This window comes from Aspergillus undulatus, assembly GCF_047715775.1.
Source record: "Aspergillus undulatus strain CBS 261.88 unplaced genomic scaffold BDV17scaffold_7, whole genome shotgun sequence".
Taxonomy (NCBI): Eukaryota; Fungi; Ascomycota; class Eurotiomycetes; order Eurotiales; family Aspergillaceae; genus Aspergillus; species Aspergillus undulatus.
The window spans coordinates 238,808-264,874 of record NW_027396611.1 but is presented as its reverse complement, the minus strand read 5'-3'; the positions used below and the strand labels follow the sequence as shown (position 1 = coordinate 264,874).

The 26,067-nt window shown below is 52.1% G+C and overlaps 8 protein-coding genes across 8 annotated transcripts; 5 read left to right on the top strand and 3 right to left on the bottom strand.

The window, feature by feature from the left end:
- The first annotated feature begins 179 nt into the window (after nucleotides 1–179).
- Nucleotides 180–2,218, top strand: BDV17DRAFT_215013 (putative serine/threonine protein kinase). The gene is made up of 2 exons (XM_073755497.1): nucleotides 180–488; nucleotides 562–2,218. The coding sequence occupies exons 1-2, from the start codon at nucleotides 403–405 to the stop codon at nucleotides 2,075–2,077; spliced, it is 1,602 nt and encodes a 533-aa protein (XP_073618931.1). The 5' UTR covers nucleotides 180–402; the 3' UTR covers nucleotides 2,078–2,218.
- Nucleotides 2,219–2,640: 422 nt separating this feature from the next.
- On the bottom strand, nucleotides 2,641–4,615 carry BDV17DRAFT_279774 (NupC/NupG family nucleoside CNT transporter; the record flags this gene model as incomplete). The annotated part of the gene is made up of 3 exons (XM_073759773.1): nucleotides 2,641–2,925; nucleotides 2,993–4,247; nucleotides 4,326–4,615. The coding sequence occupies 3 exons, from the start codon at nucleotides 4,613–4,615 to the stop codon at nucleotides 2,641–2,643; spliced, it is 1,830 nt and encodes a 609-aa protein (XP_073618930.1).
- Nucleotides 4,616–6,060: 1,445 nt separating this feature from the next.
- On the top strand, nucleotides 6,061–8,010 carry BDV17DRAFT_215019 (putative CECR1 family adenosine deaminase). The gene is made up of 2 exons (XM_073755498.1): nucleotides 6,061–6,293; nucleotides 6,352–8,010. Exons 1-2 carry the CDS (start codon nucleotides 6,170–6,172, stop codon nucleotides 7,935–7,937), a joined length of 1,710 nt encoding a protein of 569 aa, XP_073618929.1. The 5' UTR covers nucleotides 6,061–6,169; the 3' UTR covers nucleotides 7,938–8,010.
- Nucleotides 8,011–8,422: 412 nt separating this feature from the next.
- Nucleotides 8,423–15,284, top strand: atg2 (putative autophagy regulatory protein Atg2). Its single transcript, XM_073756845.1, has 4 exons — nucleotides 8,423–8,735; nucleotides 8,820–13,910; nucleotides 13,962–14,894; nucleotides 14,988–15,284. Exons 1-4 carry the CDS (start codon nucleotides 8,574–8,576, stop codon nucleotides 15,003–15,005), a joined length of 6,204 nt encoding a protein of 2,067 aa, XP_073618928.1. The 5' UTR covers nucleotides 8,423–8,573; the 3' UTR covers nucleotides 15,006–15,284.
- Nucleotides 15,285–16,483: 1,199 nt separating this feature from the next.
- On the top strand, nucleotides 16,484–18,250 carry BDV17DRAFT_214959 (oxidoreductase, short-chain dehydrogenase/reductase family). Its single transcript, XM_073755495.1, has 3 exons — nucleotides 16,484–16,758; nucleotides 16,816–16,904; nucleotides 16,958–18,250. The coding sequence occupies exons 1-3, from the start codon at nucleotides 16,749–16,751 to the stop codon at nucleotides 17,885–17,887; spliced, it is 1,029 nt and encodes a 342-aa protein (XP_073618927.1). The 5' UTR covers nucleotides 16,484–16,748; the 3' UTR covers nucleotides 17,888–18,250.
- An 801-nt stretch (nucleotides 18,251–19,051) lies between these two features.
- BDV17DRAFT_214963 (uncharacterized protein) lies at nucleotides 19,052–19,706 on the bottom strand. The gene has a single exon (XM_073755496.1). It carries the CDS (start codon nucleotides 19,528–19,530, stop codon nucleotides 19,120–19,122), a length of 411 nt encoding a protein of 136 aa, XP_073618926.1. The 5' UTR covers nucleotides 19,531–19,706; the 3' UTR covers nucleotides 19,052–19,119.
- Nucleotides 19,707–20,117: 411 nt separating this feature from the next.
- Nucleotides 20,118–22,394, bottom strand: BDV17DRAFT_288173 (uncharacterized protein; the record flags this gene model as incomplete). The annotated part of the gene is made up of 6 exons (XM_073761335.1): nucleotides 20,118–20,935; nucleotides 20,993–21,049; nucleotides 21,115–21,462; nucleotides 21,519–21,717; nucleotides 21,800–22,118; nucleotides 22,177–22,394. 6 exons carry the CDS (start codon nucleotides 22,392–22,394, stop codon nucleotides 20,118–20,120), a joined length of 1,959 nt encoding a protein of 652 aa, XP_073618925.1.
- Nucleotides 22,395–22,775: 381 nt separating this feature from the next.
- BDV17DRAFT_214900 (ATP-binding protein) lies at nucleotides 22,776–26,067 on the top strand. The gene is made up of 3 exons (XM_073755494.1): nucleotides 22,776–24,129; nucleotides 24,195–25,002; nucleotides 25,059–26,067. The coding sequence occupies exons 1-3, from the start codon at nucleotides 22,885–22,887 to the stop codon at nucleotides 25,856–25,858; spliced, it is 2,853 nt and encodes a 950-aa protein (XP_073618924.1). The 5' UTR covers nucleotides 22,776–22,884; the 3' UTR covers nucleotides 25,859–26,067.

Sequence of the window (26,067 nt, the reverse complement as noted above, 5' to 3'; positions counted from 1 at the left end):
TGCGGGGGTTTCGCCGAGGATCTCATGTGCAGTATGATGCAGCAAACAACTAGTCCAAATGTCCTTCAGACATAGATGACCAGGCCCAGATTATTCTGCTCAGTGGAGGGTTGTTCTGCGTCCAACTTTTGAGTCGACGTTCAGCCATGGCGACAATGCGACAATGCTTTGCGACCGGCTGAGCCGAGATCCCCCAATCAACACACTGCCCAAAGAGGATAAAGTGGCTTTCGCGTGCCAACCACCGCGTCTCAACCTCACTCTCCGCGACCCTTGTATTTACAGTCCCGCAAGAGGGATGCGTGGTATGAGATTCGCTGTTGAAATTTTCTCTTACTACTAGTCGTTCTTTACTTTGATCGATCTTCGATCTTTTGTCCCATCACGTCCGGTGGTCTCAAGATGCACCACTCTCAATTAGCACCCCTCCCCATCGACCTGCCCTTTCGAATAGTCTCCAAGACATTCGGGCAAGGCGCTTATGCTAGGTATACATCTAGTAACCTCTATTGCATTACTACTATGCTTTATGGGCTGTGCTGACGCCTTGGGCCTCTGTAGTCTGAAAAAAGCGTGTCCGCTGAACGCCGACAACCCCATTTTCGCCGTCAAGTTCATCAACAAAGACTATGCTGCTCGTCATGGCAAAATCAGCCCCCGACAATTGCTCATGGAGGCAACCGTACATAAACATATCGGCGATCATAATAACATCATTTCCTTCTTTCAAACCGGAGAGGATGGTGCGTGGCGATGGATCGCGATGGAACTAGCCGAAGGAGGGGACCTTTTCGACAAGATTGAAGCGGACGAGGGCGTCGGCGAGGATATCGGCCATGTATACTTTTCCCAGCTCGTGAGCGCGGTAGGATACATGCACTCGAAGGGCGTAGGGCACCGAGATATTAAGCCGGAAAATATCCTTTTGACAGCGGATGGCAATCTAAAGATCGCCGATTTTGGTCTCGCCACACTCTTTGAATACAAGGGAGGCACGAAATTGTCTACTACATTCTGCGGCAGCCCTCCTTATATTGCGCCCGAGGTTATCACCTGTAGCACGCGAGGTCAGGAGAAGGGATCTGGATACCGCCCTGATGTGGCGGACATTTGGTCCTGTGGGATTGTTCTTTTTGTCCTCCTTGCCGGGAATACACCCTGGGACAGTCCAACAGAAGACAGCTACGAATTTCACGAATACGTTACGACTAATGCCCGCACAACCGATGAACTATGGCAGAAACTGCCACCCGAAACACTATCGCTTCTTCGCGGCATGCTCAACATCGACTCCAAGGCCCGCTTCTCTCTTGAAGACGTCCGGCGCCATCCCTGGTTCACGCGCGAAAACAAACATCTCACACCAGATTGCAGGCTCCGTGACCCCATCAAGATCGCGACATCTATGTTCGAGTCCCTCCGCATCGACCTTTCCCAATCCGTTTCCAGACCCATGAACGGTGGCAGTTTCGGCCCTGGCCGAATGGACATCGACATCGGCGACGAGCTAGGTGCTGAGCACAGAATATCATCTACTCAGCCGGAGACTCCACGAGGGGACATGCTGATCGACTGGGATGCACCGCACCTCACAGACGTTTTCTCATCCAGCCAACCAACAACAAGGCAACAGCCTCCTAGCAGTCTAACACCCGAAATCCTTGAAGACGAACCCACCTTCTCACAATTCTCTCAAAGACCCTCTGTGCCTTTATCAAGGACCCAAAACGCGCAGCGCTTCCACGATATCGTCCCCTCGCGCTCTATGACCCGCTTCTTTTCGACTTGGGAACTCAAGCTCCTAGTCCCCTTAATCTGTGAGGCCCTACATCGCCTCGGCGTTCCGGTCCCCGCCGTCCCTGCCGTTTCGACCGGTGACAATAGCGCGATGATCAGAGTTATCACTAGGGATCACCGCAAATGTCCGCTGCACGGGAAGGTGCTGGTGGAGTGTGTCTCCGAGGGCCTTTTCGAGATCGAGTTTATGAAAGCCAAGGGCGATCCGCTGGAGTGGCGACGGTTCTTCAAGAAGGTTGTCCTGCTTTGTAAGGATGCGGTTTATGCGCCTGATTCGTAGTTGTTTCAACCTTCTTCTTTTGGGGCCGGACTTGTCTATTCTCTTCAGATCCGGGGAGTGTCCATGTTATGTCCGAGGGCTTTTATAGGTAATAGATACCGTATGTGTGAAATGAAATGGATCATCATGACCATTGGGCCGGTATCGTCTTCCACTCGTCGAAGGGAATATTTCTGACTACCACTTTCGTGATTAGACGTCAATTAATCGGAGGTAAAAGGCAGAAAGTGCTCAATCAACTCGAAGATTAGTTTTGCAAAACGGGTATCATATCCCTCTCTTTCAAGGTTGGTATAGACAACAGACTCTCGAACTTGAAGTCACATGACATAACGTAACACCACAACCACAACACCGCACCAATCCATGTCCCGCATTTGGCTTTTGGATTTTCGGAGAAGATAGGCTGATAGATAATAACACAGGGTGGTCAATTGGAATGAGATAGCATTCATCAAATCTCATTGAAATAAGACAAGATAGGATAGCGCACCAGCTACCTAGGTACAATCATAGAGTAGAGACGCATAAACTGTAGATAGGACACGGACAAGATAATACAACTAGGATAGGGTCGTCGTGACATATTGCTCCTCGTTCTGGATAAGGAGACCCGCAATGCACGCTGAGGTAAACGTACTGATTGCGCCCGTGAGCATGGCGCTGACGGCAACGCGGGAGACGTCTCCGGATCTGCTGGGGGCGAGCTGAGCGAGCACACCAATTTGGTTACCTAGAGAGCCGATGTTTGCGAAACCGGCGAGGGCGTAGGTGGCGATCATGCGGGAGCGAGTGGAGATGTCATCGTAATCCGATGAAACCAGGGCGTCGTAGGCGACGAATTCGTTCTGTTGATGGGTTTTTGTTAGTTGATGAATGGATCACGGGTTTATCCGGGTTGACGGAGGGACTTACAGCGACCAGTTTGAGACCGATGAGTTTTCCGACTTTGAGGAGGTCATCGCCTTCGCGCGAGACTCCGAGGAGGAAGGCGACGGGGTAGCAGATGTATCCGACGATGAGGTCGAGGGTCAGGTTGTTGGGGTCATTAATATTCAGATAACGACCCCACCAGGTGAGGAGTCCGTCGATGAGACCGATGAGGGAGATGATGCAGAGGAGTGTGGCAGAAATCATACCGGCGATCTTGACACCCAGCCAGGCACCCTTGGAGAACGCGTCGAGGAGGTTTGCAGGTTTGTCCTCTTGCTCCTCGGGAATAATAACACGGCCGGCTGTCAGGGTTTCTTCCTCTTCAGGCCAGCGCAGTTTCGAGCATGCAAGAGAGGCGGGGATACTCATCACACAGGATGAGATGAGAGCCTGGCCGTTGACGCCCATTTGGAGGTAGGAGACGAGGACAGACCCGGCAATGGTGGCATAACCAGAGCACATGATCTGATGGATCTCGGCCATGGTGCAGTGAGCAATAAAGGGCTTGATCAACATGGCCGATTCACCTTGTCCGATAAAGGGCGAGGCGGCTGCTACCACAGCCTCGGCACCGGAAACGCGCATGGACCAGAAGAAGAACACGGCGAGTTTCTTGATGGCCCACTGCAAAACACCAATGTAGTAGAGAAGCTGGACGAGGGAAACGAAAAAGATTATGGCTGGGATGACCGTGACTAGGAAATAGTTGTGGTCCGCGATGAAGTTATCTGCGGTTAAGAAGTCCACTCCCTTCTGCGCGAAGCCCAAAAGTTGTCGAGCCAAGTACGAAATGAAGTCGAAGATATCGTAACCGGCTGTAGTGCGGAGCACAAAAAGGGCAATGATAAATTGCGTTAGCATACCCACAACCACGGTATGCCAATTGATCTTTCTCCGGCGTCTGGAACAAACATAGAGACAGAAGAGGAAAACCAGGAGACCGAATAAGCTGACGGCACGGTCTCTTCGGCTGTTGCCAGGGGCTTCAGCAGAAGCAAAGGTACCGATCAGGATGACAGCAATGGTCAACAAGGCGCCAGCTGGAATGCGGAGATGCTCAGGGATGAGCGCGACAAATCTAGGAGCGGTTTGTTTCCAAACCCAGAACACCGGGCGTGTGAAAATCGAGATTGGCACATAGTAGAAGAAGATTCGAAGAGTGATGGCGAGATAGAGCAAGAACGGGATCAACCAGCCCAGGTCATACCGGTGCAGAATAAGGCCAGCAATCCACCACCTTCATCAAGCAGGAATATGAGTCTCGGTACGATAGCGAGAACCGCAATGTTTGCGGACACAACCAAGAAAGACTCACCCGGTGAACAGAAGCCAGATCACAGCAAGTATGACATGCGTGCGCATCATCCGGTCGTAATGTTGAAGCTTCGCTTTGAAGGCAGCCTTTCGTCCTCCTGCTTCGACATCGTGCCCACTCGGTTCACTACTGCTATCCACGGGATGTGATTCGGGGATTGCCTTTTTATCGCCGAAGTCTTCTTGATAATGGTCCTCGGGGCCTAACGCTGGCGGTGCCTCTTCATCGGATCGCTTAATGGGATCATGCGTGTCTCGGGGAGGTACGCCCTCCAATTTTTCGTTGACCATGGTGTCGAGTCTAGCAATACCAGAAGCTGTCAGACGAGCTCTGCAACACTCCACTAATTGCCATTGGAGTTTGGTGATAGTGGTGATAGTTACCAGCACTGTTTGCGGCGTGAAGCACTGTTGAAAGTGTTCACGACCGGGTTGAGAGAGACGCGAAAGATCGGCGACAGCTGAAGAGGCGCGACTCGAGAGCTTTAAGTAGATAGAGATGGCAGGAACCTGTCAGCTCAGATAGAGAATTCGGGCAAACCGATGGCAGAAGATAAGGCAGAGGGCAAATAGATTAAAGGAAGCCAGAGGAAGGAGAGCTCCGGTGCGTTATCATTGAGCAGGCGAGCAAGAATAGTAATAGTCGCATGGTCGTGTGCGGGGAGACAGAACGGAACAAAAATTTCCTCGTGCAAAGAATGGAGTCTTGTCCGTTTAGTGTGCTGGGCTTGCCCCAGTGGCACTGTCCATTCCTGGAGCGGTCAGACCGCACAGTTTCACTCGTTCTGTCCACCTTGCAGAATTCTTCCGTTCAGGTTCTAGAAACAATTCACCATAACCAGTCGGACAGCTGGGTTGCATCAAAGTTATTCAATGATAGGCGCTGATTGACAGTGTGAAGTCCAACTGTGAACTTTTTCCTGATCGGATCTCCGTATCAGCAGCCAATCAGATTGCTCAGCAGAAAGATCAGCGATAAGAGTGTTGCAGCGCTAGTCCGAGTCTCGAGGCTGCAGGATCGCGTTTCTACTGCTTCTGCCATCGTCTCTATACTCTACGCTATATAGTTGCTCGAGAAAACAGGGCCGAGACGAACGCTTTGTCTCTTTCTTGAGTCGCGTGGCCTCGATATCTGTGGTTCAAGATTAGGGCTCATCCTTGGCTCGGCGAACGCCGTGTGGCTGGTCAGTGCTGATAAGCTTTGCCTCAGATGGAAGAAGAATGTCTGAGTCTCTAGATGCTGCAACACCCTGACTCGGGTCCTTTTGAATTGAACCTGAACTTGGCCTTGTGGTCGTCGGGGATAGATAGCGCAGCAAGGTTATCTCCAGGTATGGAGTACCGCTCGTGACTTTGAGTAGCGCGACTCCCAATTTATCTCTCGCAACTGGGAAGAGCTTGGCAGTGAGCCGAGGTTGGGGACCGACAGGCGTTAGGCCAGCACTAACACACGCCACACGCTTAAGGTTACATCCACGGGCCCCTCGTCCCGCCAGTCAGCCGCCTGCATTCCGCGATTCCGCCAGAGAAAGAAGGACAGGCGGCTTGCAGATATCTCCTCCAGGATTTTGCGGAGAACTCCGCTGGAAGAATAATCGGTCGTGATTGGGATACTTGCTTGATCATAGCATTAATTGTCCAAGTAAAAGTCAACAGCTCTTTCCTGCATCCCTCCCGGTGCCAGACTTGCCGCTCTCTGCGCTCACGAGACCAAGCTCGTCTCCGAGGGTCTGGACACCACGACCGGCGCCGACTCCTTCAAACGGTTCGATTTCCGATCACCAATTCACCAATAATATCTCCTCAATATTAAGATTCCAACCGTCGACCCCCAGACTAGGAATAATGGACCCAGATAATGGTTCATGGGAGGCCGAAGAGGGCGTTCCACATATCGACGACCCCTTCATCCAGCGTTTCCTTGCAGGTCGTCTTTCTTTGATCGAGCGTGAGGAATCGCAACGCCATGGTTCGGTTTCTGAGTCTTATCTCAATTCCGATATGACTGCTGACTGTACGCTTCTCAGATGCGAAACTGCTTAAGTCTTTGCCGCCTGTAGCTAAAAGAGCATGCGAGATCGTTGCCCAAGTATGCGTCCAGGAGTTGGCACAGGTCCAACAAGATGGTTACCAATCAGACAACATCCCGCATCCGAGCCTCATGTCAGACGCAGCCAAGGCGCGGCTACAGGGCTCCGATCTGTGGAAGATTGTACGACAGCTGCCCAAAGGGTCTTTGCTGCACGGTCACCTACCTGCTATGCTTGACACGGACTATCTTATCGACCAGGCCTTTGCGACGCCGGGGATCCACGTATCTGCCCCCAAACCGCTAACAACCCAGCGCGACTACCAAGACGCGCCGTTCGCTTTCCAATATTCCCCTATATCCACTACTGGGGAACCCAAAGATAAGCCTGCATTGTGGGCTGATAACTATGAACCATCAACCCTTATCGACCTGCATACAGCGGCGTCTTCCTTCCCTGACGGTGGCGAAACGGGGTTCCGTAGATGGCTCAAGAGTCGTTGTACCTTGTCATCTGAACAGTCACAGCACACTCCCCGCGGCAGCAGAGCGATTTCGGATCTGTTCAACAACCGCTTGCCAATTATCAACTCTATTCTTCAATATGAACCTATTCTGCGCACATGCATACGGCGAATATTCTCCCAGCTCATCGCTGACAGGATAAAGTATGTTGAGTTCAGAGTGGCGTTCAACTTCCAGTATACCCTGGAAGGGAATAATAAAGCCGAGCAAAACTACGCTGGATGGTTTCGGATTCTCCAAGAAGAAGTCGAGGCCTTCAGAAGCTCTGAAGAAGGAAAAGAATTCCACGGTGCGCGAGTCATATGGGCAACCATGCGCGGAATGTCAAACAAGGATATAGGCGAGAACATGAAGGAGTGCCTCCTCACAAAGTTGGACTTTACTGATTTGATTTGCGGCTTCGATCTACTCGGATCAGAAACTGCTGAAAGACCACTCAACGACTTGCTCCCGATTCTCTTCTGGTTCCGTGGACTCTGTGCCGAAGAAGGAGTGGAGATCCCTTTTATGCTCCATGCCGGCCACTGTCTAGGAGACGGAGACCAAGCCGACGATAACCTATTTGACGCAGCACTACTGGGAGCCCGAAGAATCAGCCAGGCAGTCTCACTATATAGACACCCTCTACTCATCGACGTCCTGAAACAAAAGAACATTCTGATCGACTGCTCGCCAACCACAAGCGCATGCCTCGGGCTCACCAACTCCTTCCAATCGCATACATTCCCAGCCCTCCTATCCCGCGGAGTCTCAGTCGCCCTGACCAACGACTCGCCGGGTATATTTGGGCACGTCGAGAACGGTCTGACGTCAGAGTTTTACCAGGCTCTACTTGCCTTCAGCAGCATGGGCCTGTCTGGTCTCAACATGATGATTGAGAATTCGATCCGTTGGAGCTGCTATGAAGATCAGACTTCGAAGGAGTGGGCGACGGACCTTCAACAGGCGATTCTGGGGAAAGGCGTCAAAGCTGCTCGCCTGCACGAGTTCTATGCTGATTTTGAGGAGTTTTGTGACTGGGTAGTCCAGAATTTCGACGAGAGGTATAGCCTTGGATAATGCAAGCTGGGTATATGACCAGGTCATGAATTAATGATTATATATACAGAAATGACTTCTATATGAAGTGTCAGGGACGTACGCAATTGTAGTGCTGGTGCCCATAAACTAATGCCTCAGGTATTTTATGAGTATTAACACGTGATGACTACCGGAAAAGTGAATAGCTTAGTCATTATCCAGCATAAGTCATTTAATCCTGGAGCTGCTAATCTCCCCGCATAAGTCCGTAGTCTTATGCGGCCCTGAAGGTCTGATCTCGTAATTTTCCTCACACATAAGCAAAATGGTCTTGAATAGAGACTGAGCTATTTCTTCAAGAACCCATGTACATTGACTTGATCAAATCATCAAGATTGCGTTATCAGGTGGTGATTTGGCTCTGATCCGCCTGATCGCTATCAGCTCACTAGGCACTACAGGCACTAGCGCCCCGGTCCCCAAACGTCATTTCCACCAGGCACTTGTTCAACCTTCCGCCATCTCTCTGAGAAACGGCTGTCCGAAATTCTATCTTTTCCCTCTGCACTCTTTTCGAGATCCTCGTTCTTTGTCTCTTGTTCCTCTACTATGATCCCGTTCTCATGATATCTAATGTCTTTTAACTGAGCCCTGGTCGGCTCCCCACCGCCCTTCATGGCTTCGTACTTGCCAGGGTATTTCCAAAAGCGTTTGCTCAAATATGCCCTCTCTCGTCTCGAGTTCATCGACACCGAAGCTCTGGATCCCGATAGTCTCGGGATCCGCTGGGGACAGAGAAGTACCGTTGAGCTTCGGGACATCGGGCTGCGACTCGAAGTAGGTGATCGTGATCGCTCTTCCCCGCATTCTGATGCTATTGACCGCCGGCACCCGATGCTAACCTCTGCTTCCTCCCGGTAGAAAATAGCTAAGCTTCTTAACCTTTCGACGTCAAGCCAACTACTCAGCGCCCGGATTCGGCATCTGCAACTCACCGTTCCGGCGGATATTTACAGCAGCGGGATAATATGCGAGGTCAGCGGAGTCGAAGTACACTTGCGGCTCCCGTCGGAGAAAGAGGCTTGTGCTACGAAGGACAGGCTCTTCGAAGGCCATGAATCGATTATTCCGAATCCAGCGGACCTTGCCGAGTCGTTCCTCCAGACCGAACCGAAGGAGGAGAAGGAGGAACTGCAAGCCGCCATATCATCGCGATCCGAGATACTACACCGGACTACCGCGTCTATCAGTGACGATGAAGAAGAACTCGGTCTCGGGGATGAATCGGTTTCATTACCTAGCTTTGTCGCCGCATTTCTAAGGGGCATCGCCGACCGCTTGCAATTCCTGGTTGAGGACATCTCGATACGAGTTGACGTGGAGACGAAACAGGAGGGCTCGTCTAAGAGACAACCGGAGGATAAACCCGATTTGATTTCAGCTCTTGTGAGCGTGCGGCAAGTTAGTGTGGGTGCCGTCACCACGATTTCCTCCAACGATGAGCACTTCTTACACTCGGGGAAACGGCCGATTTCCCTTCGCAACGTCGACTTTTCCCTCATCGCTGAACCAATGGTTTTCTCGAACTATTCCCGCTTCACTGCACCTGGCTCTCCGTCTACTCCTCTGCCTTTGAAGGCGAGTCAACCATCAAGCCCGGCCTCATCAATCCCCCGAGCGCCCTCTTCGGCATCAAGCTCCAGCCATGCCATGATGGCATCGACTATCTTTGAGCCTTCACAGCAGATGATGGACCTCCCTCATCCTGAGCATGATGTCCCTGGGCTCCACGAATCGGCTTATACCTACGATGGTCGATTTTCCGACGCCGATACAGAGGAGACTAGGAGCCATGGATACCTTGAGCAATCGCAAACATTCTCGGACGATGAAAGACTATTGGACAACCCCGCATATCTTGACTCGGTGATTGATTCTCAGCTCCAAGATGATGACCTTGGCGATCTGGATAATGACCCACCGGAAGAATTCAACCAACCTGATACTGATACAAGTACCCCACGGCTGCAAAGCTCGGGTTACCATGTGCCTGGAGATAATGGTACGCGTTCAATGTTGGACAAAGCCTCAGTTACGGCAGCCTCGGGGCCAAATGTGCGAAACATTCACAGGGCGTATTCTAGGAAAGAGAATTACGCCCCTCAATCATCAATACCTAACCTAACACATCTGCCAGAGGACGTTGCAAATGAGCACATTCGAACATTACCCGTCAGACCACCATTGTCTTCTGCGAATAGTAGTTCAAGTTCTGCTTCCGGTTCTCTCGATGACGAACTCGCAGAGTCAAAATTGTTTTCCAGCGAACAAGCTCAAAGCATGTACATGAGTGCTATGAGCCATGGTTCCAACTCGCGGAGTTACATGCCAAATATGCCAGGTGCCTGGGAGTCGCCAGAAGCCACTCTGATTCGAGGGGATGCTCATCATGATAATTATACAAACCCTGCTGATGGGGCAACGGCACTTGGCGAAGACAACCAGGACAACACCCCTGTGTCGACGCCTACACCTATGGGTAACGAAGGGGAGTATCCTTTTGGGAATGCTTTCGAATCTGCACCGACCGATAAGCGCTCTGTTAATTCTACTTCTGATGTGGAAGCCACGGACGCGGCGAAACGATTCCTTCACATCGACCGAATCACGATATGGATACCGTCGTTGAAACAAGAAAAAGAACATCAAGATACCTCCGACTCCTTTCACGCTGGACCCATTGATCAGTTTGAGGATTCAACCGCTCATCTGGAGGCTTCGCAACCCCCAGAAAAGTCGGTTTCTTTCTCCAAGACTCCAATCTCTCCAAGGTCTCGACGAGACTCTGATGACTTGGCTTTCGGCGATAACTATACCAAGCAGGGACAGGGGACACATGGCAGTAAAAATGAAATTGCTTTCGAGCTCTCGTCTGTCGAGATCCAGTTTGACATCGCCATCGGGTGGCTAGTGGTCAAATTTGGTCAGCGAGTCCTTCAGGCCTTTGATGGAGATGGACAAGCGAGCAAAAGCGAAAAGTCCTTCCAAAAAGGCTCTCAAGAACCACGCGCATTCAGCCTTACGCTGGGAAAGCTCGCAATCAACTTTGTCCAGAGCGTGCCTGGTAGTCCTTTTCCATCCGAGAAACAACAGTTGCCCACCAGCTTTGCTGGAACCCTACGTGACGACATCATCCTCCAGACTACAGCTTCTGGCCTGAGAGCGCGCTTCTCGAATAGTAAAAACCTAACGACACTTTCCGCCAGAGTGTCCAAATTTACCGTTGGATTCGCATCTGAGGACCTGATATCATTCAGCGAGGAGTTCAAGATGCGGGAATCAACTAGGGACATCCTAGCTCCCGCCGGCAACGACGTTTCCCTTTCATTGAACAAGTCTCCCGAGTCGGCTACACTCGCCATTCACACACTCCCACTCCATGTCAACCTGAATATTCCGCGCTTGGAGGAGTTACTGGGCTGGTTCGGGGGGCTGAGCACCATCATGGAGCTCGGTAGTTCGATATCATCCATGTCCGGCAACAAGGCACCAAAAAAGGACGCACCCAAGCGGACTCGCGGTGTTCGCTTCGAAGGAACCCCTCCACCCTCTTCCGAAAGTCAGAACACCAGCATTCCGTGGGCAATCAATGTACGAATTGGCGGCATCGCAGTGGACGTAACGGGAGAAAGCCATTACCTCACGTTGCGCACGACTGCTGCTAAGATAATTAGCAGGCCCGCCGTTATAGTGCTTTCGATTGACAAGACATGGCTCGACGGGCCGTTCTCTCTTCACAACTCTAGAGATGCACCAATCCATGTCAGCCTCAACGTTATTCGTGTGGAATATCTGTACACCCCAATAGAACGTGATCTCGATCGGCTCTTATCCCTCATCACGCCGTCAAAATCCAGGTATGGGGAAGAGGACGACATTATGATAGACACGCTTTTCCGACAACGGAAACAGGGATCTGTCCTTCGCGTCACCCTTAAAGGAGCGAAAGTCAACATATCCCGTCCTGAGCTGGGCCCACTCCAACAGCTAGGAGAAGAAATTGGAAGGCTATCCACTGTTACGAAATACCTGCCTGAAGACGACCGCCCTGGAATCCTAACGCTAGCCCTGATTGAAGATCTTGAAGCTCGATTACACGTTGGCGGGATGATTGGCACTATTACGGCGAATCTGCAAAATGCCGAAGCAGCACATATCAGTATTCCATCTCTTGTGGCAGCTCAGCTTGATTCAATAAGAGTTGTCAGGAATGGCGACGAGGAACTGCTTGGAGAGGCAATACCTTCAATGCCAGAGCCGATCCCAGTTCTAATGGTTCGCCTCATCGCGGATGAGATGGACCCTACGATCAAGGTCAAACTGCACAATCTGCGCGTTGAATATACGATCTCGGCCATAACAGCTTTGCTCGGCATAAGTGACGAGACGGCATCGGGCGATGTTGCCGCCAACATGGCATCTTCTTTAGTGAATATTGCGGAGTTGCATCCATCATCGCAGGAGACTCCCAAGGAGGAGAGCTCTGGATCTTCAGTCAAGCCTCTCAAACTGACAGTAGACATGCTAGACTGTGTGATCGGTCTCAACCCTCGTGGAACGGCGGCAAGAGGGCTTGTTGTCCTCACTGAGTCTCGTTTTGGCGGCGCTGTCCACGACCTTTCTTCGTCAGAGGCGACTTTTGATCTAAGAAAAGCATCCATTCTGATTATTGATGATGCGGACAATGTCGACGTCCCACACCATTTCCAGCGACGGAGAGCACCTACGTCACTGACTGCCCAGATTCAGTCATTTTTGGACATGGGCTATGTCTCGGTTTCCACGATATCGTCAGCGACAGCTACTATCAAAATCATGCTATTAGATGACGATGGGACGAAATCTCTTGATGTGGAGGTGAGGGATGATCTTCTGATACTCGAAACCTGCGCCGACTCGACGCAAACTCTCATCAGCATATTGAACGGACTCCAACCTCCAAGCCCACCCAGCGTGGTTGAAAAGTACCGGACTCAGGTAGTGCCTATTCAGAATATGCTAGAGTCCTTCACTGGGAGTGCCTTCTCTATGGGCCCAGACGATCCCTTGAGCGAGGTTGTCGACATGGCTGAGATTTCCGGGCAAGATGATCTTGAATACGTTACAGATTTCGAGTCTGTCCCACCTGAGTCGGGTAGAGCCGGCGGCAAGTTTGAATCGCAGTACCACGTGTCATCCAGCATGTCTGAACTTGACTTCCGGGACGACCACTTTATGCAGAAATCTTCAGTGGGTGGCACAGCGCACAGGTGGGATTCCACTCAGAATACCTATGGCCTCGCCGACGATTCGAAGCTGCAAAAGAGCCCGTTGAGGGTCAGAGTTCGTGACGCACACGTGATCTGGAACCTTTTCGATGGGTACGACTGGCAGCGAACGAGGGACACCATCTCTCAGGCTGTCAAAAATGTAGAAAAGAAGGCTGCCGAGCGCCGAGCTAACGGCAGAGGATCTCCAGGTTTCGAGGAGGAAGAAGAGGACGTCATCGGTGACTGCTTGTTCAATTCCGTCTACATCGGTATACCAGCCAACAGAGATCCAAGCGAGCTGCGTGATGGCATCAACCGCAACATCGACGATGTTATCAGCGAGACCGGCAGCTATGCGACTACCAGTACGGCTACCACGATACGCCGGAACACCTCGCCCGGAGTGAAACGCAAGAAGCTGCGCTTGTCGCGAAGCAAGGCCCACAAGATGACCTTTGAGCTCAAGCGCATCTGCGCGGACCTGGTTGTATTTCCGCCGAACTCGGGAGAGACGCTGAATTCACTGGATATCCGGGTCGACGAATTGGTCGTCTTTGATCACATACCGACGTCAACATGGAAGAAGTTCGCCACATACATGCGTGAGGCCGGCGAAAAGGAAACGGGAACCAGTATGGTGCATCTCGAAATCCTGACAGTCAAGCCCGTATCAGAGCTCGCTGCATCTGAGTTAATTCTCAAAGTGAGTGAAGGTAGACAGTAGAGTCGTGCAGAGCTTTCTAACAATATATAGGTGACCGTTCTCCCCCTTCGACTGCACGTGGACCAAGACGCTCTCGATTTTCTTACTCGTTTCTTCGAGTTCAGAGACGATTCGGCACCTTCTTCTGGGGACCCCCAGGAGCGGCCCTACCTGCAAAGGTCGGAGGTTAACGCCATCCCGGTCAAGCTCGACTTCAAGCCAAAGCGCGTGGACTATGCGGGCCTCAGGTCCGGCCGTACAACAGAGTTTATGAACTTCATAATCCTGGACGAGGCCGACATGGTGCTGAAACGAGTCATTGTTTATGGAGCTGACGGGTTCGACAAACTCGGGCAGACGCTGAACGATACCTGGATGCCAGAAATCAAGCAGAACCAGCTGCCAGGTATCCTTGCCGGCCTAGCACCCATCAGGCCCCTTGTCAACGTGGGAAGCGGTGTGAGGGACTTGGTGATGATTCCCATGCGAGAGTACCGGAAGGATGGGCGTATCGTACGCAGCATTCAAAAGGGAGCATTCGCATTTGGCAAGACCACATCCAATGAGCTCGTAAAGCTAGGCGCCAAGCTAGCAATTGGAACCCAAACAGTGCTCCAAGGCGCGGAAGAGCTCTTCAACGCGCAATCCGGGCAGCCAGCAGGAGGCGACGATGACGAGACCGACGAAGACGAAGCAGCCAGGAAGATCTCGTTGTACGCCGATCAGCCGCTCGGCATCAGGCAAGGCCTTCGAGGAGGGTTCAGGGGATTGGAGCGCGACCTCCTCCTGACGCGCGACACAATCATCGCCATGCCAGCAGATGTGCAGGACAGTGGTAGCGCTAAGGCTGCGGCGAAAGCAGTTCTGAAACGAGCGCCGACGATTATCCTTCGGCCAGCGATTGGGATCTCCAAGGCTGTCGGACAGACGTTACTTGGAGCCGGCAATTCATTGGATCCGAGTAATCGCCGTAAGATTGAAGACGTAAGAAGACCCCTTCTGGCAGTTGCACGCCTAACAGTTGTGGCACTGCCATTGCACAGGCACAAAGCACAGACCGCTGACGTTTATTTCTAGAAATACAAACGGCATTAGATTTGATTTGACGACTACAGCCATTTTTTATCAAAGATTCCCCCTATCGCGATTGTTGCATCTATTAATCTGTTACCTGAGCCCTGAAATTGAATATTGGCTAAAAGGATTGGGTATTTATTTGTTTTGATATGATTACGACGACGCAAACGGCCTGCAGATGACCCTGGTTCATATCTTTCATTTCTTTAAGCATTTCAGGAGTTGGATCTGTTTGCAGCTTGCATGTGAGATGAGGCTCAATCAATAACAATGAGGACTCTTTATCCTTGAACTCCGTATCCGACTCCGTAAGCCTGGGCCTAATGTTGTGGAGTACAGACTACAAAGATAGACCAGACAGGTAAGAAGCCAGTGTGACAGTAACAACAACGGCCCAAGCCAGCCACCCTTCCTTTCAGTGCCAACGCACAACACACTCGGCACCAGGAACTGGCCATCTAGTCTCTAGTCTGCAGTAGAATGCAGAAACCTGCATGACACCCGGACGTCCTGTCTGAGTGCTGAAACCAGTTCGCCACGCCCACCAAGGACTGTGTGTTCTGTTGCTGTGATTGGCTGGCCGCACATCATCCGCGTGGTCCAATCAGAGGGCTGAAACACCTCTCCAGATATTTTGGGATGCGAGGGGGCAGAGCTGGAGCCACGTTTGGCTGCCCAAGGGAAGGATATTGGATTGGAAAGAAGGGGTGGGCTTATCATCTGGTGATCGAGATTAATATCATCTTGGAATGTGGTGGGCATTACTTTGTGGTGGTGTGGGTGGGTATGTTACTGTGACGTCGCACTGCTCTTTCTGATTTCAAGACAAACAGGATACCTTCTTCCATCTCCCTTCCTGACTCTCACTCTCGACTTTCTGCATTATCATTCATTCTTTGCTTAGCTACTTTGCTATACTGTCGCTCGCTTACTTCTATTTCATCTCTATCAATCCCCACTCCATCTATCCAAACTCAGTCGCAGCCTTGCATAAGTCTACTCCAAACGCCAACGCATCGCACCGTTGCTCAGGCCCTCCAAGGATTCAAGGAAGCATGAGACATCACTTAGCGGGCTGATTGATGATATGCCTGTGATATGATATCGCATCCCACCAGACTAAATCCAATCTAGTCAATGAGAGCCAACGTATCAGAACGCCAACGCCAAACGCCGACGCCGCCGCCCCTTGAACTCTGTCTTTGTGCTTGTGCTGTGTCACTTTAGCCATGGAGTTGGGGGTCTGGCCCACTCGCCTTGATTATCCTTCACACCTGAAGGCGACTCCGACTAGTTCTTTCTTTCCTTCTCGCTCGCTTTCTCAGAGTGAGCCTTCTCTTGTGAGCCCGTTTGAGTTGACATTGACGGGGAATTCGGCAACTGGTATTTCGTCGCTGCATAGTGTTCGCAGTCGCAGGGAGGTTGAGCGTCATCGCAAGTCGCTCTCTAACGGTCGTTTGTCGCCATCTGACGGGTTCTACGCCGTTGCCAGCGCCAGCACAGGCTTGATTGCCAGCCAGAGCCAGAGCCAGAGCCGGGGCCAGGAAGGACCGGAAAAGAAGCTGCGGCGAAAGAACGCCGCCTCGAACCTCAACTTGACCAGTTCATCGTCTGCTCAGATGGGAACCCTTGTTCAGAGCCCGAATGCTTATCAGTATGGATACTATCCAGGCTCGACGACGTCGAGCCCCCCGCCGCCGCTGTCGCCGTCATATTCGCCTAGTGCGCTAAGTGAGCAGATTCCTGAGTTGTTGGACGGGTATGGCTGTGAGTTTGTCATGTCAATGATCGCTTTTGATGTCTTACGGTAACTAATTGATGTTGCTAGACCCGTTGTCGCCAGTGTCGCCAGTGTCGCCGCCGGATGTCAGCCACTATGAGGGCTGGACTGGGAAACAGGGTCCGTGTAAGCTTCTGGTAGGTCGCTCTTTGGACTCATACTATTCCCTTCAGCTGACCAGACCATGTAGGACACATTCCGCGATCGACTTGAGGAATTTCCCGACCCGGACGCCCCGGATATCGTCGAGTTTCACGGCCACAGCAGGACCCAGTCAGATTCGGTCCTGTTCAAAACCCGGCGGGCGAGGAAACCGCCCGCAACGGCTACTGTCGTACATCAAGGTACCTCATTTGAGATCCTTAACCCGCACCAGTCTCTAGACTTTGCGCGCATCGTCTCCTACATCGAGGATGTAGACAGCCATTCTACCAGTCGTCTCCAACGAGATTCCTACCTCAACAGCAGCGACGGCTCCAACGTCATCCCAGAGGATCCCAGCGAGACCTCCGACGAGGATGAAATTCCCTCGGCAAATGCCGAAGAACGAGCTCATGACGACCTCGTCGGTGACTCTCCTCATCACCCGATGCCATCCATCGCGGAACGTCTCGGCGGAAACGACGCCGAGTCTGTCTACTCCCGCCCTACCAGCGTCAGACCCCTATCCCGGCCCTTGTCCATGGTGCGACCATGGACAGCGCACAATTACACCGACCTCGGCGAACCAGGACCACCCATCAACCACGATGAGGACTCTCATGACCTATTATCTGCCCCGCCCTTACCACCATCTTCTACATCTACAGTGCAGACCTCACCCAACGACCCCATCCACCTAGCCGCCTTATATGACATCCCGATCGACCGTCTCCCAGCGCCGGGAAAAGGAACCGACAACCCCACAGCAATAATCTACAGCGACCGCCCACCCCTCCGCAAACGATCCACAATCCGCAAGAAACAATCCCGGCATCAAGATCGAAATCTCTCCTCTCCTACATCTTTCTCGTTCAAACCTTCCGCGGCGGCAGCGACTGCGTCCGCGCCGTTGAGGAGGCTGCGAGGGATGGCTCAGGCACTTCGCAGGAAGACGTTTCCTAGGCCCAGGTTGGGGTGATATCATATCACATCTCATCACACTTTCTTCTTTCTTTTTTCTTCTTTTCTTTTCCTACTAGATAGCGTAGCGAGCGCTTTTTTCTTTCGTTTTTCTTCTTTTCTCCGGACGTGACTTTCTTAGGTATACTATCAGATTCATGTATAAAAGAGATCGTTGATCGATCTAAATGGAGTTGTTTTCTTCGGGGCGCCGTGGACGGCGCATTGGGCTTGTTCAGTCATTTTTCCTTTTTACCTCCGTCGGCATTTGTAGATAGCAACACTTTCTACGCTTAAGCCTTGCACTCGATGGACCAATCCATCGAACTCCTCAACTTGAACTATCAACTACAATCCTAAGGTCTCTACTACATACAGTACATCAGCCCGCGATCCATCAGCCCTATTCATGAATGGTATCAAGGTCTCATTGCCAACTTTTTCCTCAAAGGGTATACATTTTTTACATGCCCCTTCCGCTAGTACTAGGGCTGATACCCAGAACTGTGCCTGTACTTACTGCCTGTGCCCTTGAAGCTAGCTCACTATCTGCAGATCATCCAATTGCTAGCCCTAACTGGGCTGGGTACCTGAGGCATCGCCCTCCCACCCAAAGGACATATAACATAACAAAGTATAACAGTTAACAAGGAAACAATTGACCCGTTTTGTGAGCTTGAACCATTACCAGAATATGCAGAGATTTGGATTAGGTCTATCATTCTTATGTGCTCGGTGTAATGTATGGAGATAATTAGGACCAGACTTTCAACGACGCGAATATTCTGGGGCTCCAGATTCAGATGGCAAAGATGTTGTTCGAGAGCCGTTGCTTCATGCAAGAACCTGAGTGCATCGGGGGGATATTCACGTACTCCGAAACCAAGTTCAGAATGGGCCACTCTCCGAGTCAACCTGAAAGAACGTCACCCCAGGCATAGTTCAGTCTGTTCATACTGTACCAGGTACTCGCTCGGCGTGCGGATGCTGGAGAATATCGGCATAAAATTATCATGCATCGTTAGCTGGTGTTGTAACATGAGAAGAACCTCTCTTTCCCGATCAACGTCGCCACGACTCCTCGAGTGCACGCAGAAAACTGCATTAGTTCTCTGAGAATGCAGATGCCAGCTTGACATGGAATCAACCATAGCTTCACTGAGTCAGGGTGGTTGCTCTTACCCGCGATGCTCCAGGACCGGGTTTGACTTGGAAATGGTCATCTGCTATAACTTCATTCGTGACGGCCCTCTAGAACCTCCCATCAAATACGTCAGCGTACGCTTCTAGAAACGGCAAAACCCTGTGTTGAGAGATCTCCAGGTTTTCTCCTTCCACGAGATCGATTGGACAGAATATCGATCGCGCTTCAAGGAATCGGTCCGTGAAAGTTCCCAGACCCAATTCGCTTGTCTCCGATTTCCATTCATTAGAGAAAATATCGCCGTCTGAACGTACTGGGTGTGCCATGAAGATGTCATGGAACCTGGTCCACTCGTCCCAGTAAATCCAAACCAAGATGGAGAGTGTTTGCAAGAATCCGTCAAAATCCCTGAGGGTGACAAAGGCTCTATCTGGATAATCCCCCCATTCCATCGCTTCATCCAACTCCTGCCTGATAATGTTCAGTGTATCCGTGCGAGTAACGCAAACATCCGACATCTCGAGAGAGTAGTAAAGAAACTCCTTGAGGCAAAAAGTGAAACAAACCGTAGAGATAGATATCCATGCAGTTCCGTCAGTCGCGACATCAGACTTACGAGGCAGACACCTGCAGGAGCGGGGTTCAGCTGAATGGAGGAAAAAGTAAAATGCTGAGGTGCGTGCATTGCTCAGCCTTGCCGTATTTTATAGGTTCCGTATTGATTCACTCAATACCAGGACAAAGGGATTTAACTAGAGGGGTAAGAGAAGATGCAGGAAGTAATAATATAACAACCTTGGAAGACCATCGCGCCTGCCTCAGCAGTATCACACAATCTGCTGTCCGATTCGGTAGGTATATAACCGCCAGGGCAGAGCAAGAATATCAATCACATCGAGACTTCGACGGAGGCGAGTTTCAGGTTGTTTTGTACCGGAGGATTTCTGGAGTGAACAACCTTTACTGGAACGCCTTCGGTTGCTCGTCTCTGCTCGACACATACCTACGTATCTCATACCCCCTCACCGCGGAAGTCTGAGCGTAAAGGAGGAGAAGAGCATAATGTACAGAACTTTCTCTATTCCTATATTTCAGTATATACTACTTACTTAAACAGACCTCCAACCCCCTTGCTCCATTTACCCACCGTAAAGCCGCCCAGGGACGGCACAGGCTCCGGCATCCACACCACATCCCCGACCTCAGCTGAGATCAATCTCCACAGCCGCCGACTATTCCCCGGACTCGTCAAGAGTAATTTGAATACACATCGTTCATGATAGGGATCTCCTTCCTGGCTACAAGCCTCGATGATGCGCAGCAGCACTTGCACCACTTTCTCGCCACTCTCTCGTATCGCCATCCGTTCTTCAAACTCTGTCACCGCGTCCACGATACAGAACACCACGATGCCCGGCGGGAGCTGGTGGACGAGGTCATAGAAGATCTCACACAGACCGCTCGTGTCGTCTTCATGGAGCTGCGCTATCCTCCGGACCGTCTGGAGATCGAATCTCGGGTGCGATTCGAGGAGCTGCGCGATGAAGCTGCGGAGGACGCCGCGGGGCCCGGAATGGGGGTCCGAGGCGCGGACGTGTGCGCCGTAGAAGAAGGCGAGGATAATGATGTTCTCGGAGGGCTGGGCACTTATGGATTGGATGAGCTTTGCGGGGAGGAAGGAGCAGGCGGATAGGGCATGAGCAGGGGATGTGGCTGGGGCGTTGAGGTTCAGGAACAGGGCGGAGGAGGTTGGGGTTGTGATCCATGTGTGCAGCTTGGGCGCTTGCATTGTTGCTATCACGCGGTTCTGGTATGGCAGCGGGAGCTGCCAGATGCCGTGGAGGTTGGTCGTTAGGTCTTTCTCGAGGATCGAGGCTGTGTAGGAGAGGGTTGAGAAGGCGTGGTCGCGGGAGCGGAGGTACACTTAGGCAGTCAGGTGTTAGGTACAACTGGAGTCAGGATGGGTGGCAGTGCACTTACTCTGCTGTGATCTTCGCTCGATAGCAACGCTATCAGATGGGAGCATTGGTCCTCTCACTGTTTTCACGGCATCGTCAGTTATTCGCTGAAATGGACTTCTCTTCTGGCAAATATAGACCCACCTCCCAGCGTCTGCGGATCAACGCAATCGTGGCTCCCAAGGAACCGCTCCATGATCGCAAACAGATCCGAGACTCGGTGCTCGATCGCGTGAATCCCGTCCCGAGTGCTCGCTTGGTCGGACCGAAGCTCCACCTGAAAGCGGTCCCACTGACTGACTGACCGATCCACGTAGCTGTTGAGCGTTTCTTGGTTTTGGATCGAGATCTCTCTCGTCTGCTCGATTGCCCCGAACGAGCAAAGCCGGGCTGCTCGGTCAAACCGCTCCGATTCTGCGCGTAAATTTGAAAGGAGTGAACCCATCTTGGCCTCGTATGAGCCCTGCCGGAGGATACTGAGGCCGAGCTTCTCTGGTGCTGTCAGCTCTTTTGACTCGTCCATGGATTTGGAAGATTGGCAGGCATACTGATCGCCTTCGTCCTGTACCAGGACACTATATGGTGTATTAGAGCAAGGGTCGCTATATAAAGGAACACACTGCTCCGGTGCAAGTCCGTGGAGCCCTTGAAAATGTTCAAGGCTTGATGAATGCAGGTCAGCAGCGAGGGAATCTCAGCCAGTGCATCCGAGACTTCCTGCCGCAGATCGGCCAAGCGTGCGGCGGCCTTTAGCGGTGATCAGCATCTATCCGCAGAGTACCGTAAACAACTAAACAACAATTGCGTTTCATTTATCAGGACCACCTACCGCAAAGATCAGCTTCAGGCCGCCGCTGATCATGGTGGCACAGTCCGATCCGGCCGGCAACAGGACCGCCCACGCCTGGAAGACATTGCTGTTATCTCCCAGCCGGCGCAGGCTCGCTCGGATCTTGCCCCAGACCGTCGCCCGGGAGTTGTATGTCTCTGCGGCTCTGTTGACTTCTTCCAGCACCTCCTCCCACGAGTGGAGGGATTTGCTCGTGACGTCGGTCTTGAACCTGGATCCGGCCGTTGTCTGCTCGTAGGCTTCAATTGCTTCCCGGAGCCGGTCGCGCTCGAGCATGGCATCACGGTAGATATCGTCTCTACGCCCAGTATGTGTTATTAGTGCCTGAATGGGAGGTTATGAGCCGGAGTTCTCACAAACCGGTATCAGCATTGTCGTCTGGACCTTTCGTGCCCGGGCCTTGTTTCACGAGGGGTGTGTCCTCCTTCTCTGGAGGATTTACTGCAGGCTGGCTGGTATCATCTCTGAAGGCTTCAAAAGCGGGGTGAACATCGTCGCGCAGCTTCCTTCTCATGTAGCCCTCTACCAAGCTGCCTAGCCCGTGGCGAGCGGATCTACCCGTGGCCTCACTCATGGTCCCGTCTTCTCAACCTTGGATGCTTGATAAAGGCTTTAACTAGAGAACAGTGAGCAATGGTGAGAGTTCTCCAGCAACAAACATTCAGCCAGCAACCCCGCATCAAGTGAGGGGGCCAGAAACGCCCAGGCGATACGAAGACAGCAATTACTGCAAGATGTGCTGGCGGGGTTTGATTGGGCTTGCGACCACGCGCCCAGACATTAATTAATCTTTGCAACGAGTTACCGGGCACTCATTGGAGTAGGCTTGCTTGCTAAACGAAGCGGCTCATAACTAGTCATGGTCGCTGGAGGCGAGCTACATAAGTTATCTCCGGGGAGAACCCAGAAGGTCCAGACTTTATTCTCTTACCGTACCCCTCTATTCTTCTGATAGTTCTTGATTTTGGCTTCGCGGAGTCGACCTTGCAAAATGGCCACAACGGCCACAACAGAAGTGGCCTCGGTTGCACAAACAGTGGACGGGTCGACGTCTTCAAGTGGCGATGGAAAGAACCCCAACAACGGGAATTCTGCGACTCAACCAAGCCCCGAACCAACTCCAAGGTGCGATTTACCCCCCTGCGCACTTACGATCCAACGCAAATAACCAGCGAGCCAACAGTGACAGTACAAGCGACATCCCCGCCCACCCGCAAGAGATCAAAATCACCCGAGTCCCACCAGAGAACTGGCGCGAGGTCAAGAAATCGCGCGGCATCGACCCGCAGCAGAGCATCCTGCTGACCTCGTCAAAAGGCAGCAGCAGTCTCCTGCTGCGTCAAGCACGGCGCAAGAAGCAAGATTCCACCACTGACCTCCCAGGAGAACCGTTCAAAAAAGACCGGCAGTATGCTCCGTATCGGCTGGCGATCAATTCTCGATACCTGCTGAACGTGCTCGAATCATGCACGGAAACCGTCTTTACGGAAGAGCAGAACGTTCTGGTGCGCCCGTTCAAGTACCTCGTTGAGTTCGAGTCTGAGATTAAAGATGTCCTGAAACGCACCGAGTCTGCGTGCGAGCAGGTAGAGGGAGAAGAGTTGGGGCTGTTGGCGAAAAAGCCGGCGGCACAACAGGATCTCGAGCGGATCAAAGCACGCGTAGCACAGCTGAAGCGAGAGCGAGACGAGGTCCGCTGCCTCGTGGACTTCATGACTCAGGACATGAGTGATATCTTCGAGATCAAGCGGTCAGTTCTGGACGGGTCTCTGGAAGAGATTGCCTTTGAGCATCTCTGGCAACTCTACAAACCGGGAGACGTCGTCTACCGCACATTCCGGGGCGATAGCAGTCGCCGACAGGCGTACCGTGTGCTCCATGTCACCGGCGGACGAGTCTGCTTTGATACGAAGAAGTTGTCGAATTTCGACCCCGTGTATGGCAGGATGTGGCAGTCGGACTCGGACGATGATAGGAAATGCCGGGACACGGTGAGGCGCTCTGGGACACAGGTAACCAACTTCATCATCGACTGCTTCTATCTGGAGTCAGACGGGGTCCGTCTCGCGCCCCGACCGAAACGGTTCACTATCACGCCGTACTCGGGAACAAGATCCATCGCTTCACTCCCGCTGCGGCTACTGCGGTTTGACCCGGAGAAGGAGAAATTGGAGGCGGCGCTTGTTGCTCGAGGCGCTCGCTTCATGCAGCTGGCATCGGGAAAGCATATGGTATATCATGGGAATACCATCGAAGAGGCGAACCATGGGACTTATAAGTTCCAGACTTATCGGATTGAAGCGCTCGAGGTAAATCACCTGCCCCAGTAAAAGTCATCCCTGAGCACGAACATATTCACTGACGGAAATGCCAGGTTCATGGCGAGGTGATTGTCGACCAAGAAGCCGGCGTGACCCATTTCCAGGACACTTTCACCTACTTCAGCTTAAGGACGGACGGTGGCATTATCTTCGCGCCCACCGAGGCAGATCAGAGAGAGGTCTCCGATTTCTTCTCACAGAAGAACGACGGGGACTGGGTGACCGACGTGTTCGACGACTCTGGCTTCGAGAAATATCGCCAAAGCGAATACTTTGCCAGCACTGATTTCCTCATCAACCGGGCCATCAAGGATATTTGTATCACCGACGATCAGCTCATCCTCCTCCCTCCCAGGGTGTATGGATACTCGCTCCTGGATCGCCGATGGGTGGCCTTGAACATCAGCCTGCTGCAGGAGATGTCGACCCAGGACAGCAAGGCGCAATGCAAGCTAGAGAACCTGGTCCTTCCGAGCGAGCACAAGATGGTCCTGCAAGCATTGATCACCAACCAGGTCCGCTCTCCGCACAAAAGTTCCAGTAGCCCCACCACCACTGCGCCGGAACAGTTCTCGATGGACGTGGTGCCCGCCAAGGGCAAGGGGCTTATTATTCTTCTTCACGGCGCACCAGGAGTGGGGAAGACTTCGACGGCAGAGTGTATCGCCGCTGAACTGAACCGGCCCTTGCTGTCCATCACGTGCGGACATATCGGCACCACGGCCGAGGAAGCAGAAACGAAGCTGGATTCGTTTTGCAAGCTGGCCCATCGCTGGAGGTGTGTTCTTCTGCTAGACGAAGCCGATGTCTTCCTGGCTAAGCGAGAGCGCGGGGATATCGCGAGAAACAGTCTGGTATCCGGTAAGCAATCACCATACATAAAAAGTACAAGGGCGCAAGTGTTGACCAGCTGACAGTCTTCCTCCGGGTCCTCGAATACTTCTCCGGAGTCATCATCCTGACCACCAACCGGGTGGGCGAATTCGACGAAGCATTCCGCTCTCGAATCCATGTCTGTCTCTACTACCCCAAGCTCGAAGAGCGCGAGACGAAAGAAATCTGGGAGAAGAACATCCAACGAATTAAGCAAAGCGGTCTCAACATGGACATTGAGGATAAAAAAATCCGACACTTTGCCGACGAGCACTGGCAACGCAACTTTGAACGACCCACGCGCCGGTGGAATGGCCGACAGATCAAGAACGCGTTCCAGACGGCGATTGCGCTTGCCAACTGGGAATTCAACGAAGAGAATGATGACGCCAGACTCGAACGACCGCTCCTGAAGGCGAGGCATTTTCGCCATATCGCGAAAATCACGGCCCATTTTGACGACTACATCAGTGAGATCTTTGGCGCCTATGACGAAGACACGTATGCGATGCTGGCGGCGAGGGATGCGCTTCGAATCGACAAGAACTCGGCGACGTTTGCTTCGGAGAGTATCATGCAGGAGAGTTCTCGCGCGTCGAGATCGGGGATCGTTCGCCGGGGAACCGATTTCCGGAGCGCTCCGAAGAACTCATTCAAGTCACCTAGTTTATATCATGGTCGATATCCAGATGATAGCGACTATCCAGAGACGGATGCCGAGGAAGAGGAGGAAAGTGAAAGTGATGAAAACAACGAGGTGGATGAGATCAAGAAATTAGAGCTTCAGTTGCAGTTGGCGAAACTGAAGACCAAGCAGGGTGCCTCGAAAAGCAGCAAAAGGTGACCATCAGGTTGTCGTTATTAGTGGTTGTAGGATTCATAGATAGAGATGCTCTAGCTGGCTTTGCTACGCAACTTTACCGTGGATTGTCTTCTCTTCAGGAGACTGGCTGGTCTTCTACTCAAGCTGTAGGACTTGCTGGCGAGTTCCTGCCTTGGTAACTGCGGAAACCTCTGGTAGAATGGATTCTGCGCTGCCAAAACCATCAAACT

Coding starts and splice junctions, on each gene's coding strand:
- BDV17DRAFT_215013 (XM_073755497.1), top strand. CDS start 403: ATGCACCACTCTCAATTAGCACCCCTCCCCATCGACCTGCCCTTTCGA. Junction 489..561: donor GGGCAAGGCGCTTATGCTAG/GTATACATCTAG, acceptor GGGCCTCTGTAG/TCTGAAAAAAGCGTGTCCGC.
- BDV17DRAFT_215019 (XM_073755498.1), top strand. CDS start 6,170: ATGGACCCAGATAATGGTTCATGGGAGGCCGAAGAGGGCGTTCCACAT. Junction 6,294..6,351: donor TGAGGAATCGCAACGCCATG/GTTCGGTTTCTG, acceptor TACGCTTCTCAG/ATGCGAAACTGCTTAAGTCT.
- atg2 (XM_073756845.1), top strand. CDS start 8,574: ATGGCTTCGTACTTGCCAGGGTATTTCCAAAAGCGTTTGCTCAAATAT. Junction 8,736..8,819: donor ACATCGGGCTGCGACTCGAA/GTAGGTGATCGT, acceptor TCCTCCCGGTAG/AAAATAGCTAAGCTTCTTAA. Junction 13,911..13,961: donor CATCTGAGTTAATTCTCAAA/GTGAGTGAAGGT, acceptor AACAATATATAG/GTGACCGTTCTCCCCCTTCG.
- BDV17DRAFT_214959 (XM_073755495.1), top strand. Junction 16,905..16,957: donor AGGGTCCGTGTAAGCTTCTG/GTAGGTCGCTCT, acceptor CAGACCATGTAG/GACACATTCCGCGATCGACT.
- BDV17DRAFT_214963 (XM_073755496.1), bottom strand. CDS start 19,530: ATGTCGGATGTTTGCGTTACTCGCACGGATACACTGAACATTATCAGG.
- BDV17DRAFT_214900 (XM_073755494.1), top strand. CDS start 22,885: ATGGAAAGAACCCCAACAACGGGAATTCTGCGACTCAACCAAGCCCCG. Junction 24,130..24,194: donor ATCGGATTGAAGCGCTCGAG/GTAAATCACCTG, acceptor CGGAAATGCCAG/GTTCATGGCGAGGTGATTGT. Junction 25,003..25,058: donor GAGAAACAGTCTGGTATCCG/GTAAGCAATCAC, acceptor ACCAGCTGACAG/TCTTCCTCCGGGTCCTCGAA.